At 36.5% G+C, this 12,667-nt stretch overlaps 1 protein-coding gene across 1 annotated transcript in view; it reads left to right on the top strand.

Moving 5' to 3' along the window:
* Positions 1-11,425, top strand: part of MEGF9 (multiple EGF like domains 9) — a 74,968-nt gene extending 63,543 nt beyond the window's left edge. The window contains exons 4-6 of the mRNA XM_010998268.3: positions 3,853-3,996; positions 4,530-4,799; positions 6,682-11,425. Coding sequence (XP_010996570.1) covers positions 3,853-3,996; positions 4,530-4,799; positions 6,682-7,133 — 866 coding nt within the window. The 3' untranslated portion in view covers positions 7,134-11,425. The remainder of the gene's footprint in view (positions 1-3,852; positions 3,997-4,529; positions 4,800-6,681) is intronic.
* The last annotated feature ends 1,242 nt before the right edge of the window (positions 11,426-12,667 follow it).

Here is a 12,667-nt window from a genome sequence, read left to right as displayed (position 1 = left end):
CTATCATCCGTGTCTAAGCAGCTGTCATCTCGCTGAGCTACTTTGACACCCTCTCATCTGAACATTCTGCCTTCTCTCTTGTCCTCTCATCCTCTGACCCCTCCCCGCCAACCACAGTCCAGTCTCCACATCACAACCAGACTGATCTTTTAAAAATGCAAAACTGGATCATGCCATTCCAGTGCTCCAACCCTCTAAAGACTTCCCATCCCTCCTGGAATAAATTTCAGACTTCCCTCCATGACTACATTTGTTCAGTCCCTGCCATTCTCTCTGATCTTCTCTCCTGCCGCCCTCTCCCTTGTTCGCTCAGCCTGGCCTTCTTTCTGCTTAACAGGTTAACGTTTGCCTTCTGTTCTGTAGAGAAGATTAGGCATTTCTTTTTACAACAAAGTGCCTTGCTGTATTTCTGACAGGTTTATACGTGAACTAGAAATAGCAAAATAAATAAGGAAAAGGCTTTTTACAGGTGGTGATTTATGTTTTTAAAGCTTTGTCACTGAATTTGGTAAGAAAGGAACCCTACATTCTTTTCTTTGACCAGTTATTTTCTTGGTTACCCCCACCAGATTTTTTTGATGCTTAGCCAAGAAGCATGAGATCATCTTCAGGAAACACTTTTTTTTTTTTGGATTTGCTCCTTTGGCCATCTTTCAGAAAAGAAAATGTGAATTTTAAGGCAGTATGTTTGGGAGATTCCAGGCAGAGCATAATGAATAAAGTTAAACTTCAGCTAATTTTTATACATCATTTGTCATTAAAGAAAGATGTTTAAATTTTTTATTTTAAAGGGAACTTAGATCTCATCTAGTCCAGCTTTCTTAATTTATAGATGAGGAATTTGAAGCATAAAGAGAAAACATTATATTCTGTGCAATAGTCTTTCATCCTCTGAAATATTTACATTACATTAAATCATTAGCCAAGAAATTACTGTCCCATTTGACAGATTTAAAAAGTGAAATTCAGATAAGCTATTTGATGAAGGTCATATAGCTGGTAAGAGTTTCAGTTGAAGGTAGAACTCAGATCCGATGTTAAGTGTCAAATCATTTTTCTTATGCTTGTTGCCTAATTGTAAGCGATTAGAAAACCAAATTCATATTATTTGTTCCTACTGTATGTGGATTTTACTTTACTTTTATTGTAAAAATCAATCTTCAATTTTCTACATGAAATGTTTTAAAATGGCTTGAGTTCTTGAAATATTTTACAATATGCATGTGATACATTTTACAATGTGTTAGTTTTGTAATCAGAAAAAAATTAATATAGTAAAAATAAAAGTGTTCAGTGCATACCCAAGACAATTTAAAAATTAGAGGGGAAAAAACACTTAAAGGACTGTTGCCCCTCACAACTGTTGTTAGCATTCTGGTGTATTTATCTCTGGTCTGTCTTTAATTTATTAATTTTCTTTCTCTATAGCTGTGTTTCACATGCATACTATTTTTTAAAAATTTTTATTTATTTTTTTATTTTTTGACTGTGCATGGTGTTTATTAGTGATGGCAGTGAGGTGGGGCAGGGTCTTGTGGCGCATGCTCTGTAGGTCATACACGAGAGCCGAGGTGCATGCTATTTTTAAAGCAATGTAGAGTGATGAGTTTTTAAGAACCAATAAGTTTTATTGTTATACTTGCTTTCTCCTTTACTTTTGAGTTAACGTATTTACCATGCAGAGTTACTTTTTCCTTATTGACTTCCCGTTGCGGGTTATGGCATAAAACAAATAGAAGTAAGAAATTCTTCTGGAAAAAAATCTAAACTATTCTAATATAAATGGTTTAAGAGAGTGAAATTATATTGTGATAAACACAAAGACAAAGGCTTGTGGGTCTTTTCTAGAAGAGTAAAGAGCCCCCAGAATAGTAAGTATGTAGGTCCTGTAGCATTGTAGGAGCAAGATATTAAAAGCATATATATATTTACCAATTTGTATTAAGAATAGCAACATGACCTTTTGTTTTCACATTGCAAATGGCATGCTATTATAATTCATCTTTCCCCAAACATCCATATTCTGTTTCAGAACTATTCACTTTTTGAGGTATTTTTATAGTAAAGTTTAAGACTCCATCAGAATTTTTTTCTTGAAAATTATTTCCATCGGATGTTTTTAATAGCGGGACAGCAGGTAGACAGATTTCATACAAAATGCAAGTTTTGACTTTTCCAACCTGCAGAACAATTTGACATTTAATATTATTTTATTTTTAGAGCCAAAATCTACAGTTTCTTAGTATGTGTCTTTCAGCTCTTTCTACTGTTACAAAGATACATAAAGAGGGGTAAGAATAGAAGAAGATCTGGGAAGAAATTAGTACCAGAAGTATTTATTACTATGTATTGTTACATATATGAAAAATACTGTTAACACTGTCAGGCCTTAAAAATTGTATGATTAAAAGTTTTATTTACATGCAAATTTGATTTAATTCAAAGTTGAGTGTTCATATAATAAACTTTTGAAGATGTCTTTCTGAATAAGTTCATGAAGTTTCAAGGAATTTTGCTGTAACACTTAAGAACTGAGATTTGACTGTATGTTAATAATTTTCATTCTTTTGGTTTTTCAAACCTTGTTCCAGTTGTCAGACCATTTTATTCCACACTCTCCTCTCTCCCCATTTTTTTTTTTTTTTTGGTAAATATTTCACTAGTAAGGAAAAGAAATCAAATAAAACTTTTTATGAGTAGTTTTAGCATTGGACTGTATTTAACTTTTCATGTAAAAATTTCATTGTCTTCCTGGATTTCTGTGTAGAGTTTGCTCACTTATTTCTGTAGTAGTATTTCTGAGTGTCCTTTTGACTCTCTGTGGTCCCCTAACGAGGGAATATAAATTACATTACATGTTTTAATTTCCTCTTTTCAGACATTATGCTACTTCAGTGCCTGTAGAATATCCTTACTAATAGGGTACCAAAGCAGCATTATTAAAAACATGCAACTTTTGCTTACATCCTTCTTTTTCATTTTATTGATTATTTTCATTTTTATTTTGAATTTTTAAATATAAAACCGTATGGAAAAAAATAACAAATACCCATCTATCCAATTAGTAAGTATTAACATTTTGGTATTTCACTTAATATTTATACATATGTGTATACAGTTATATATTTAAAATAGAAAACTTCAAATAAAGTTGGAGTCCTTCCTCTCTGTTTTCTTTCCCACTCTTGTTTTTCTCCCTCTCTCCACAGAGACAAGCAGAGCATAAAACTTACCTAGACCCTCTCAGTCCATATTTAGTTTCTCCTACATATGTATGTGTCCATCTGCTTAGTGTGTTATGTATCCATTTGCTTAGTATTGTTTAGTGTGGTTTTATAAAATTTTTACTTCAATCAATTTTCTCAAAATAAATAAGTACTTTCCTTCTGCATGTATCATTCTGCAATTTGTTTCAACCAATGTAATTTTTAAGATTTATGTGTGTTCACACATGTAGGTCTAGTTCACTTATTTAACTACAGTATCCCAACTATGAAAATAACACAGTGTATCCATCCTTCTTCTAATAGATCTTTAGGTTGTTTTTATTTTTTCTTTGCAAATAGATGGTCTGCTTTCAGTATATAGTCAATCAGTCAACAAGGGCTTATTGTGACTCCAGTCATGTACCTACTGTTCCCTAAAGAGTTTACAATATAGTGGGGGACACAGAGCTGATCGGCCTGTTTAGTGTAGAAATAAGATGAGGTAGAAACTGACCTCTGCCGTCTCTGTTGGATAATTTTTTTTTGGTTAACTCTTAAGGTTTTTTGGCTGCAGGTATGATTTATTTAAAATTACCGTGCTTTCAGAGTAAATCTTGAACTTTGTAAAATAATTTGCTTCTTTTAGGTGCTTGTCTAAATTGCCAGGATAACAGCCAAGGGGATCACTGTGAAGAATGCAAAGAAGGGTTTTATCAGAGTCCTAATGCCACAAGAGAATGTCTTCACTGCCCTTGTTCAGCAGTGACATCTACAGGCAGCTGTGTCATAAGTAAGGCCTTTCCCCGAATCTTCATTTTTAGAGGGAAGAATCAGTGAGTGAACTATCAGGAGGTGTATGTTCTAGATGCTGTGGGTGAAAAGAAGCTATAAGAACAGCAAAGGTTTTCCTTTCTAGGAATTTGCAACCAAATCCAAATACGGATGTGAGATGAGACATGAGGGAGGGGGGAGGAAGTTTTTGTTAAAACTGTGTTTTATTCCATCTGACATGACTAAAAAGGAAGGAATAAAAAAATGATGAGTGCGTATTCGTCACAATTACTCAGTTTCCTTATACAAGCATACTTCTTTTGTTCTCTACCTAAGTAGGTTTTCTGGGTGGCCCTGTCACTCTTACAACAAACTGGGCAATTAATAAACAAGGTGTAAGTCGTTGGTTTGAATTCTGTATGTTTCTTAAGTTTGAGAGGAGATAGTAGGAAGGCTTTGTAAACCGTTTGCGGGGGACTAGTAGTAGTTCTGCATTTTCAGTTGCAGCTTGAAATCGTACTAAATTATTTCGGTGTTCTCTCTCTCTTTTAGAATTGGGTGAACTGGAACCTCAGTGTGTCCAGTGTAAAGATGGTTACACAGGCCAGAACTGCAATGAATGTGAAAATGGCTATTACAATTCTGACAGCATCTGTATGGAATGTCAATGTCATGGCCACGTGGACCCAATGAAAACTCCCAAGATTTGTAAGCCCGAGAATGGCGAGTGCATCGGCTGCCTCCATAACACCACTGGGTTTTGGTGTGAGAGCTGCCTAGAAGGTTATGTTCGAGACCACGATGGAAATTGCACCAAGAAAGGTAAAACTTCACCTAAGGTTGTAAATTTCATACCTAAATGTAGCAGTGAAAATTTCAAGACAGCTGCTTTTAGCTTTGTAAAAGTTTCCAATCCCACCAGTGAAGTTTTCTGGAAATAGATTTTGATAGATATTTGCCTAAAGAGATTTTCTTCTATTCACACTGCTCTCCTGATACTCCAGAGTCGACTGCAGAAATTTGAGGACCAAGACATAGTCGTTGCACTGTTCTCACATTTTCTCTTCATCTATTTTTATTTTAATAATTTCAAAGTCCTATCATTTCTTTTATCCTTTCCTTCCTGTATTCTCATCACTTCCAGTGATCATCAAAGGTCTTTGTTAGCAGGAACCTACAGTCTGGTTAAAAGTTCCAGCTGAGAAACAGAGCATTTATTCTGGCTTCTTTCCTAACTTTGGGCCTGAGTTTTCCCATGTGTGATGGAGGAAATAGTAAAAATGTTCTTTTTAATTTTTAAAAGAAAAACTTATTTATCTGGGAAAATGTGTTACAGGGAAGTTCAGTAAAGGTTTAGATGAAAATTAATGATTAGAAATTCAGGATGAGTTAGGGATAGTCAGGCTTTATTAGGTCACGAAGAGATCAGACCATGCTACGAACCACTCTTTGAAATTCTAACAGACACTGAATAGTGGGCTGATAGACGTTTGGTCTGTGGCAAGTGTTATCCTTCTGCCGTTTTCTTTATATCTGATTCTGTTGTGATCAAGGCTGAAAAACTCAAATTGGACCCATCACTGGCCTGGAGGTCCTGTCACTCAATTCTCTCTCCCCCTAGAGGCATACCTTGTGCATACTTAGCTGACACGACTGTGGTGATTTTTCTTATTAATCATTGGGAAATGTAAAACATGCCTCTTTTTAGGACAGATTGATGTGGCTGACTGTGGCGATGAATTGTAACGATAATAGTGATCGTTTTATTGAGTACCTTCTACGTGCCAAGCACCATAAACACTAAATGTGACAATGTTATATAGTATGTTACCTCATTTAATCCTTCCCAAGAACTCTGCAGAGTAGATCTCTTTATTCCCATTTTATAGATGAGGAACCTCAGTTTTAAAAAGGTTCACTTTTTTATTGGCACACAGTTCTACTTGATTCCAAAGCTTTTGGTATCTCCACTGAGCTATGCTGCATTAGAAGTACAAAGTATAAGCTCTCAACTGTTCTTAGAAACAATGAACAGTACATATATGCAAGTTTTAAAAATATGTGCAAAATAAGTAAGCAAATAAATAAATAAGAGTACAAGGTGTAGTAGTTTAGTTATAAAATAGCTATAATCTACATAAAGGAAGAATCTCTACACTTGCAATTAAAGGAAGGCTGTTTTCTTTCTTGGCCGATGTCAACTTTGGACACTTACATTGTGTTTTTCAGAAGTAGCTAGAGATACAATTTTTCGTATTTTGTTTTTGCCTCCTTTGAAGAGAGTTTCCCCTTTATGAAATGCCATCAGAAATGATGAACTTATTTTAGTTCAGATGAGTGTCATCTATCCCTGTCACTTTTAATCAAATGATTTAGAAGTCACTAGTGACATATTTACTGCCTTTTCAGGAATCTATTCAAGAGTAAAGAAGGATAGAAAACTCCAACATTAGAATTTTCCCAAAGATTTTAATACAGACATTGTACATTTTGGACAACAGCCATAGATGTAATAATCTAGCTTTCTAGACCCTGATTCTTTTCCCTGTAGTTCTTTGAAAGTCATTTTTAACTTGCATTACCTTAAAGCAGAGTATCATGTCAACATCCCATATCAATTTCCACTCCCATGTGTATTTCTTTTATTGTTTCTTATAACTAGATATTTTGTCTTTTACATTTCATTCTCTGTTTTTATTTTCAGAAGTTATTGTTCCAACACCTGAAGGTTCTACCATTTTGGTTTCCAATGCCTCTTTGACCACATCCGTGTCCACCCCTGTTATAAATAGTACCTTTACCCCTACAACCCTGCAGACTATCTTTTCAGTAAGCTCTGCTGAAAACAGCACGTCAGCTTTAGCTGATGTATCATGGACCCAGTTTAACATCATCATTTTGACAGTCATCATCATTGTGGTGGTGCTGCTGATGGGATTTGTGGGGGCTGTGTATATGTACCGGGAGTACCAAAACCGGAAGCTCAATGCCCCCTTTTGGACCATCGAGCTGAAAGAAGACAACATCAGTTTCAGCAGCTACCATGACAGCATTCCCAATGCAGATGTGTCAGGATTGTTGGAAGACGACGGCAATGAAGTGGCTCCCAATGGGCAGCTGACCCTGACGACACCGATCCATAACTATAAAGCCTGAGGAGCTGGAGCTGTTCTCCCCAGGGGTCGGACCACAGTGCTCACTGGGACAGCATCAGCCCCTGGGCCAGACAAAGCCCGGCTAGAGTGGCCGAGATGAGAAAGCAAAGGCATAGAGTGCATCTGATTCAGGTACAAATCTGTAACGTACTTAACCTATTACTCTTAGTTTTCCCATGAAGATCCGAGCAGTCACTGTCAATAAGGACTTGAAGTAAAGTATATTTTTGTACCAAATCACACGGGAGTGTAGAAAGGCTGAACCGTATAGTGTGGCCCAAATCCACTTTGACCTCCAAGCAGACTCCTGGGGAAGTGTTCAGCAAACCAGCGGAAGCGGGACAATGGGTGAGGAGGGGGAAAGGACTTCCAGAAGACTTCATCTCCGTTCCTGAAGCGTATTTTTTTAAAAGGACGGTCAGGGATGATGTTCATTTTACTAAAAGACATCACTGAGGAAACGCTGATGTTTGGGCTGTATCACAATGAACGATCTCGATTATCTCTAGGATTGGGGCAGAAAAGTCCCAAGAAGATCTTGAGGACGGTTTGACTTTTTCCTTCCAGAATTCTTGCTCAACGATAGGAGTAAAGCACAGGATAAGCTTCTAATAGTAGAGAGAGGAAGGCAACCTCTGGGGGCAGGAAGCTGGTGGTCCTCCTGAGGGTCTCTGTGTAAATGATAAATTGTCTAAAATGCCTCTAGAGAAATAGGGTGTATATAATTAATGTAGCATATCTGGTCAACATTGTATTTGTATCTATTTGTAAAAAAAAATCATGTCATATTTTATCATCTAGAATTTATTTGTACAGCAGTCGATGGTGTTGTAAAAAGAAAATATGGGGTTAAAATACTGTAAAATAGATGGCAATACTGCTAGAGCTGGGACTCTGGTGAGCATCAGTCATTTTTAGTCCCTCTTTGGACACTGTTGAAATTTATAAGAGGATGAATGTTTCTAATTTTTCTTTCCCTTTTTCAATCTAAAAGTAGTTACATGTTCTTTGACTTAGTATAGATTCAAGCAATAGATTTTGAAGTCAGGCATTGTTCAGCTGGGACACAGGCTGCACTCTCCAAACTGCTCATCTAATTAGACACTAGCCACTCTATATATTTTACATAGATTAATGCAGAACATATTCTCATTAAAAATGCTTTTTTTTAAATGTAAAAATAGTCTTCCAAAGGAATTAGAAATATTTTAGTTCCAAAAGAAAAGCCATCATATCACTTGGGATCCCCTGTGAAATATCATGCCTATGAAATATTTATATTTCTCCATCCCCTCAAAATACCTCCTACATTTGAACATAGCTCATTACTCACATGCCATGAGGTGTGTACCATCCCTCTGCAGTGCTACAGTTCTCCTGTCTTCTTGTCTGGTTACAGGGCAGCTCTGTAGCTGAGTGGGTATAATTAGTCCTTGCTTTTTCAATGCAGTTTTTTTCCTAGAGGCCATCTCTACCATTCTCTCATCTGATTGTGATATTGACAGACTGTGGATTAAGCAAGCCAGGAAAAGCAGCCAGAAGTCAAATATAGATATTTACTAGGAGGAAGAGCAAACTGTGAAGTGGTTAGAAAAGAGCAAAGACTGGACCTAGGAAATCCAAGTGGGTAACTTTGCCTGACTTCCCCAGAGGAAAACCTGGAATTTGGTCTTGCCTCTGTAGTTGTTCTCAGGGTTTGGAGATGATGCTCTGGGGAGCATACAGGCAGATAATCTATTTCTAGTAACCTGAGGTGCTCTGAATCTTTGGCCATTGCTCATGAAAGTAGAGATTACATTATGTTACGTTATATTAAAATTAGTTAATATTTCTATAGCCCTTTGCAGTTTGCAATACATCTTTCCATATGTGTGTCCTTTATTCCTCACTATAGGCCCCTGAGGACGTAACTGTTGTCTCCATTTTATCAGTGAGGTCAAATGTCCGTTCAAGGCTACACAGTGCATCATTATTAGGCTTGGAGTCAGGACTCCTAACTCTGAAGCACATGATCTTTCAGCTATATGCTGGTGCAGAAATGGCCTAGCCGTGGTTACAGGAAGGCTGGGAGGAAGAGTCCCGTCTGTGAATGTTTCTAATTTTTGTAAGTACCAGGTACCATCCAGGGCCATACAGCCATGAAAGACTCTGTGGAAAGAACACAGGAGAATTACTCTCTGAAGCCAGTATTGATGATAAGAGAATAAAAATACCAGTTTGTGCTTCATTAAAGTGAGCTAATCCTTCCAAGTGGGGAAAGAAAACCTGATTTCCTCAGCAGCTGCCACACGTGCGTGTGAGACTTTTGCAACGCACAATTCCAAGGAGTTGAGTAAAGTGACATACCTGCCTTTCTCCCAGATCCCCACCCCCACAGCCAGGGAGTGAGGATGGTGAGAAAAAACGTTTGTGAAACAGAAGTTAAACCAATGGAGAAAGAAGGAGTTTGTTGGGGTCTAAGAGCCAATGTCAAATAGTCCAGATACTGGCCATGAAGAGATTCTTTGAAACATACCGTAAAAGGTATTGCAAAAATTCAATGACAAAGAATGTTTACCTTTAAAGACTTATGAACAGCTCCTAGGTCTTGTTCTTAATTTTTCCCAATGGAAAAAAATTAAGGCCTTAAAATCTGTTTTAAGTAATATTCTTTAGTGTCCCCTACTTCTGTGGGTGGAAATAATTTTGTTCTAAAATATAATTCAATATGGAGTGATCTACCACCAAAACCAGACTAGGAAACTAGTCTGGAATGCATTGCACAGTATTCATTCCTCTGAAGGCATGATCCGCGTGAACTATGGCGTTCAGCACCAGGATCCCATAAATCCTTTAGAAAGACTAATACTGGAAGAATTTTTGTCTAAGGATTAGAAATGTATTTATTTTCAAATAAGATAAGACTAGTGTGAATCTTATTGATGAATGACAGACACTGTTATTAAGTGATACTTTTATTTTCAATAATTCGTTTTAGTAAGCCCTTCTGCATTTCTGACAGTGAGGTACCCTAGGTAGTGTTGTTAAGTATGTCCATTCTCCCTGACTTACCCCTCCCTCCCTCTACCCTCTAGCTCCCAGAGGTCTCTTACTAATGGAATTTCTCCAGTTATAGAGAAAAATGGTAATAAAAACTAAACCTCATTTGTATTAAGGTCCTATGGACTTAATGTGTTACTCTTAGGGATACCTGAATTTTAAGAGTGGAGAACAGAGCAGACATGGAATGGGAGGAGAGAAATTTGGGGGAGAGGGTTTGTAGAAGCGCCAAATTTTATGACTACTCTCTAGCCCCAATATTCCCAGGAAAATTGACCATTAAAGCAATACTCACTGACCCACTAGTTCATTTTGGTCAGCTGAGTGCCCTCAGGACATTTAGTCCTTCTTGTGCTGTTTTGGAGCCAGAGAGTTAAATTAACAGGACTTCCTCCTGACAGCCTCAATTTGGACTGGGTCATTCGATCATTCACCTTGGTCCTGTATTTTTTGTAGGATACATGGTGAACATAACACCACTCATAATGAACATTCCCTGGTTCTTCTATTTTGAGGTATGTGGGAAGGAGTTGAATTTACACATCTCAAGGAAGGATCTCTGACAAAATGTTCAGAGAAGTAAAATGCAACCCAATGTAACCTGTTAGAGCAAGAAAAACCTCTCTGGCCTCATCCATGGAGAACCTTTGGCCCGTTATGATCGTCTTGATAGGAGTTTGGGAGCTATCATGAGCTTGGTGTGTACAGGGGACTAATGGAAAGTTAATGCGGATTTTCTCTTCAACCCCGAGCCAGTGACTATGGCAACTAAGGGGAGAAGCAGGAAGAACACACTGATTCATCTGAACAAGTCAGATAATCTCAAATGGACTAAAAAGGTTATGGATCATCAAAATGTCAGTGTTGGATGATGCTTTTTCAAAGGCAACTGGGAACCTTTCTTATTACTCACGCACATGCAGTAACTGTGACAGCAGCCCTAGGACGTGAGCCCAGGGCTTCAGGTCTCCGTTAGTCCGAGAACTAAGTGGTTTCAAGCTAAGTTTTAATGCTAGGCACAAGCACTCTGTAATGCGTTAAATTTCAGCCCGAGCAATTGGGGATGTTTCTGAAACATTAAACTTGTATTTATGTCACTAAAATTCTAACACAAATTTTAAAAACATGTCTCATACATATGCTGTACTAGGCTTCATGAAGCATTTCTAAATTTGTGTATGATTTGAATATATGAAAGAATTTATACAAGAGTGTTATTTAAAATTATTAAAAAATAAATGTATATAATTTGTACCTATTGTAGATTTGTTGTTTTATTTTTTTATGTGGTCAGAGTTGTTGGAAGTCTTTTAATATATGTCACAGATCACTTATTTTCCAACCACTTCATGAAAATCTTTGAACCTTTTGTTTATTGACCATGCTTTCTGTTTTCAGAAGTCCCTTGAAAGAATGTTTTCCATTTAAGGGGAAAAAAAAATGCCACATGAAGAAGAGTCCCCCTTTTGGAAACAAAACAAAACAAAACAAAACAAAATACCTTGAGAGAAAAGCACGTGGTAATATGTATTCTTGTTTGTGCTTTCACATGTCTCCTGTGAGATCCATTGGGATTTCCATGAAAATGTTACAGAAAAAACTTGCTCCTTTTGGATTTTCTTTTCGTGCATGTAAAAAATTTCCTTTCTTTAGAATAAATCTGAAGGGTACCATGTCCTGTGTGTTTATTAGATAACCTGTAATGAGAATACATCTTTTTACTATTTTTAGGTACTCTTGAAGATCCTCTGTTTTTAACAAAGCTCAAAAGATGCCATCTGGAGATCCAAGGGGTACTTCGACATAGAAGAAAAAATAAGTCAGGTCTTTCTTTGTGCTGAGAGCTTTATTAACTTCAGTTGGTTGATTCAACTTCGGTTGGTTGATATTTAAACTTTAAAACCCTGTTTTTCCTTTCCTTTCTAGTCACAAGAGAAGTTTTATTTATAATCCCACCTTAAAAACTATACATGTGGTTCTATACATGTAGTTCTAGGATGTATATGAATTAGGTATTATCTTAAGGAAACAATAAGCAACTAACTAAACAAATCAAAATTTCAAGAGAAAGTAAATATATATTCAAATTTACCACAGCAAGAGGAAATATTGTCAAAAACATTACTTTTTATAGTATTGTATTCATACTTTTGATAAAAATCTATCAAAGTAAAGACATTTACCAGATTGCTTTATCAAAATTAGTTGTATTCATTTTCCACAGGCATACAAGATGGGCATGTTTTTTAAAAGTCCACATGTTCCATCATAATTAAATCAGTAAATTCAAAATAACAATTGTGCTTAGTTATATGAAAAAAATTAAGCTAAATTCAAAACAACAGAATGTTTTTCATGAGATGATAGGAGTGTTAACTGACAGGCTGAAAAACAACATTCTAAGTGAATGTTAAAAAAAATAGTTTTACCTATAAGTTAGTTTTTCAAGGCAGTTTTATGAAGAAATTATTGTCATAATTAGTGTACAGGCTTTCT

This window comes from Camelus dromedarius, chromosome 10 (assembly GCF_036321535.1).
Source record: "Camelus dromedarius isolate mCamDro1 chromosome 10, mCamDro1.pat, whole genome shotgun sequence".
Classification (NCBI taxonomy): Eukaryota; Metazoa; Chordata; class Mammalia; order Artiodactyla; family Camelidae; genus Camelus; species Camelus dromedarius.
Note: the sequence above shows the minus strand (reverse complement) of the source record. Positions and strands in the feature narration are given on the sequence as shown.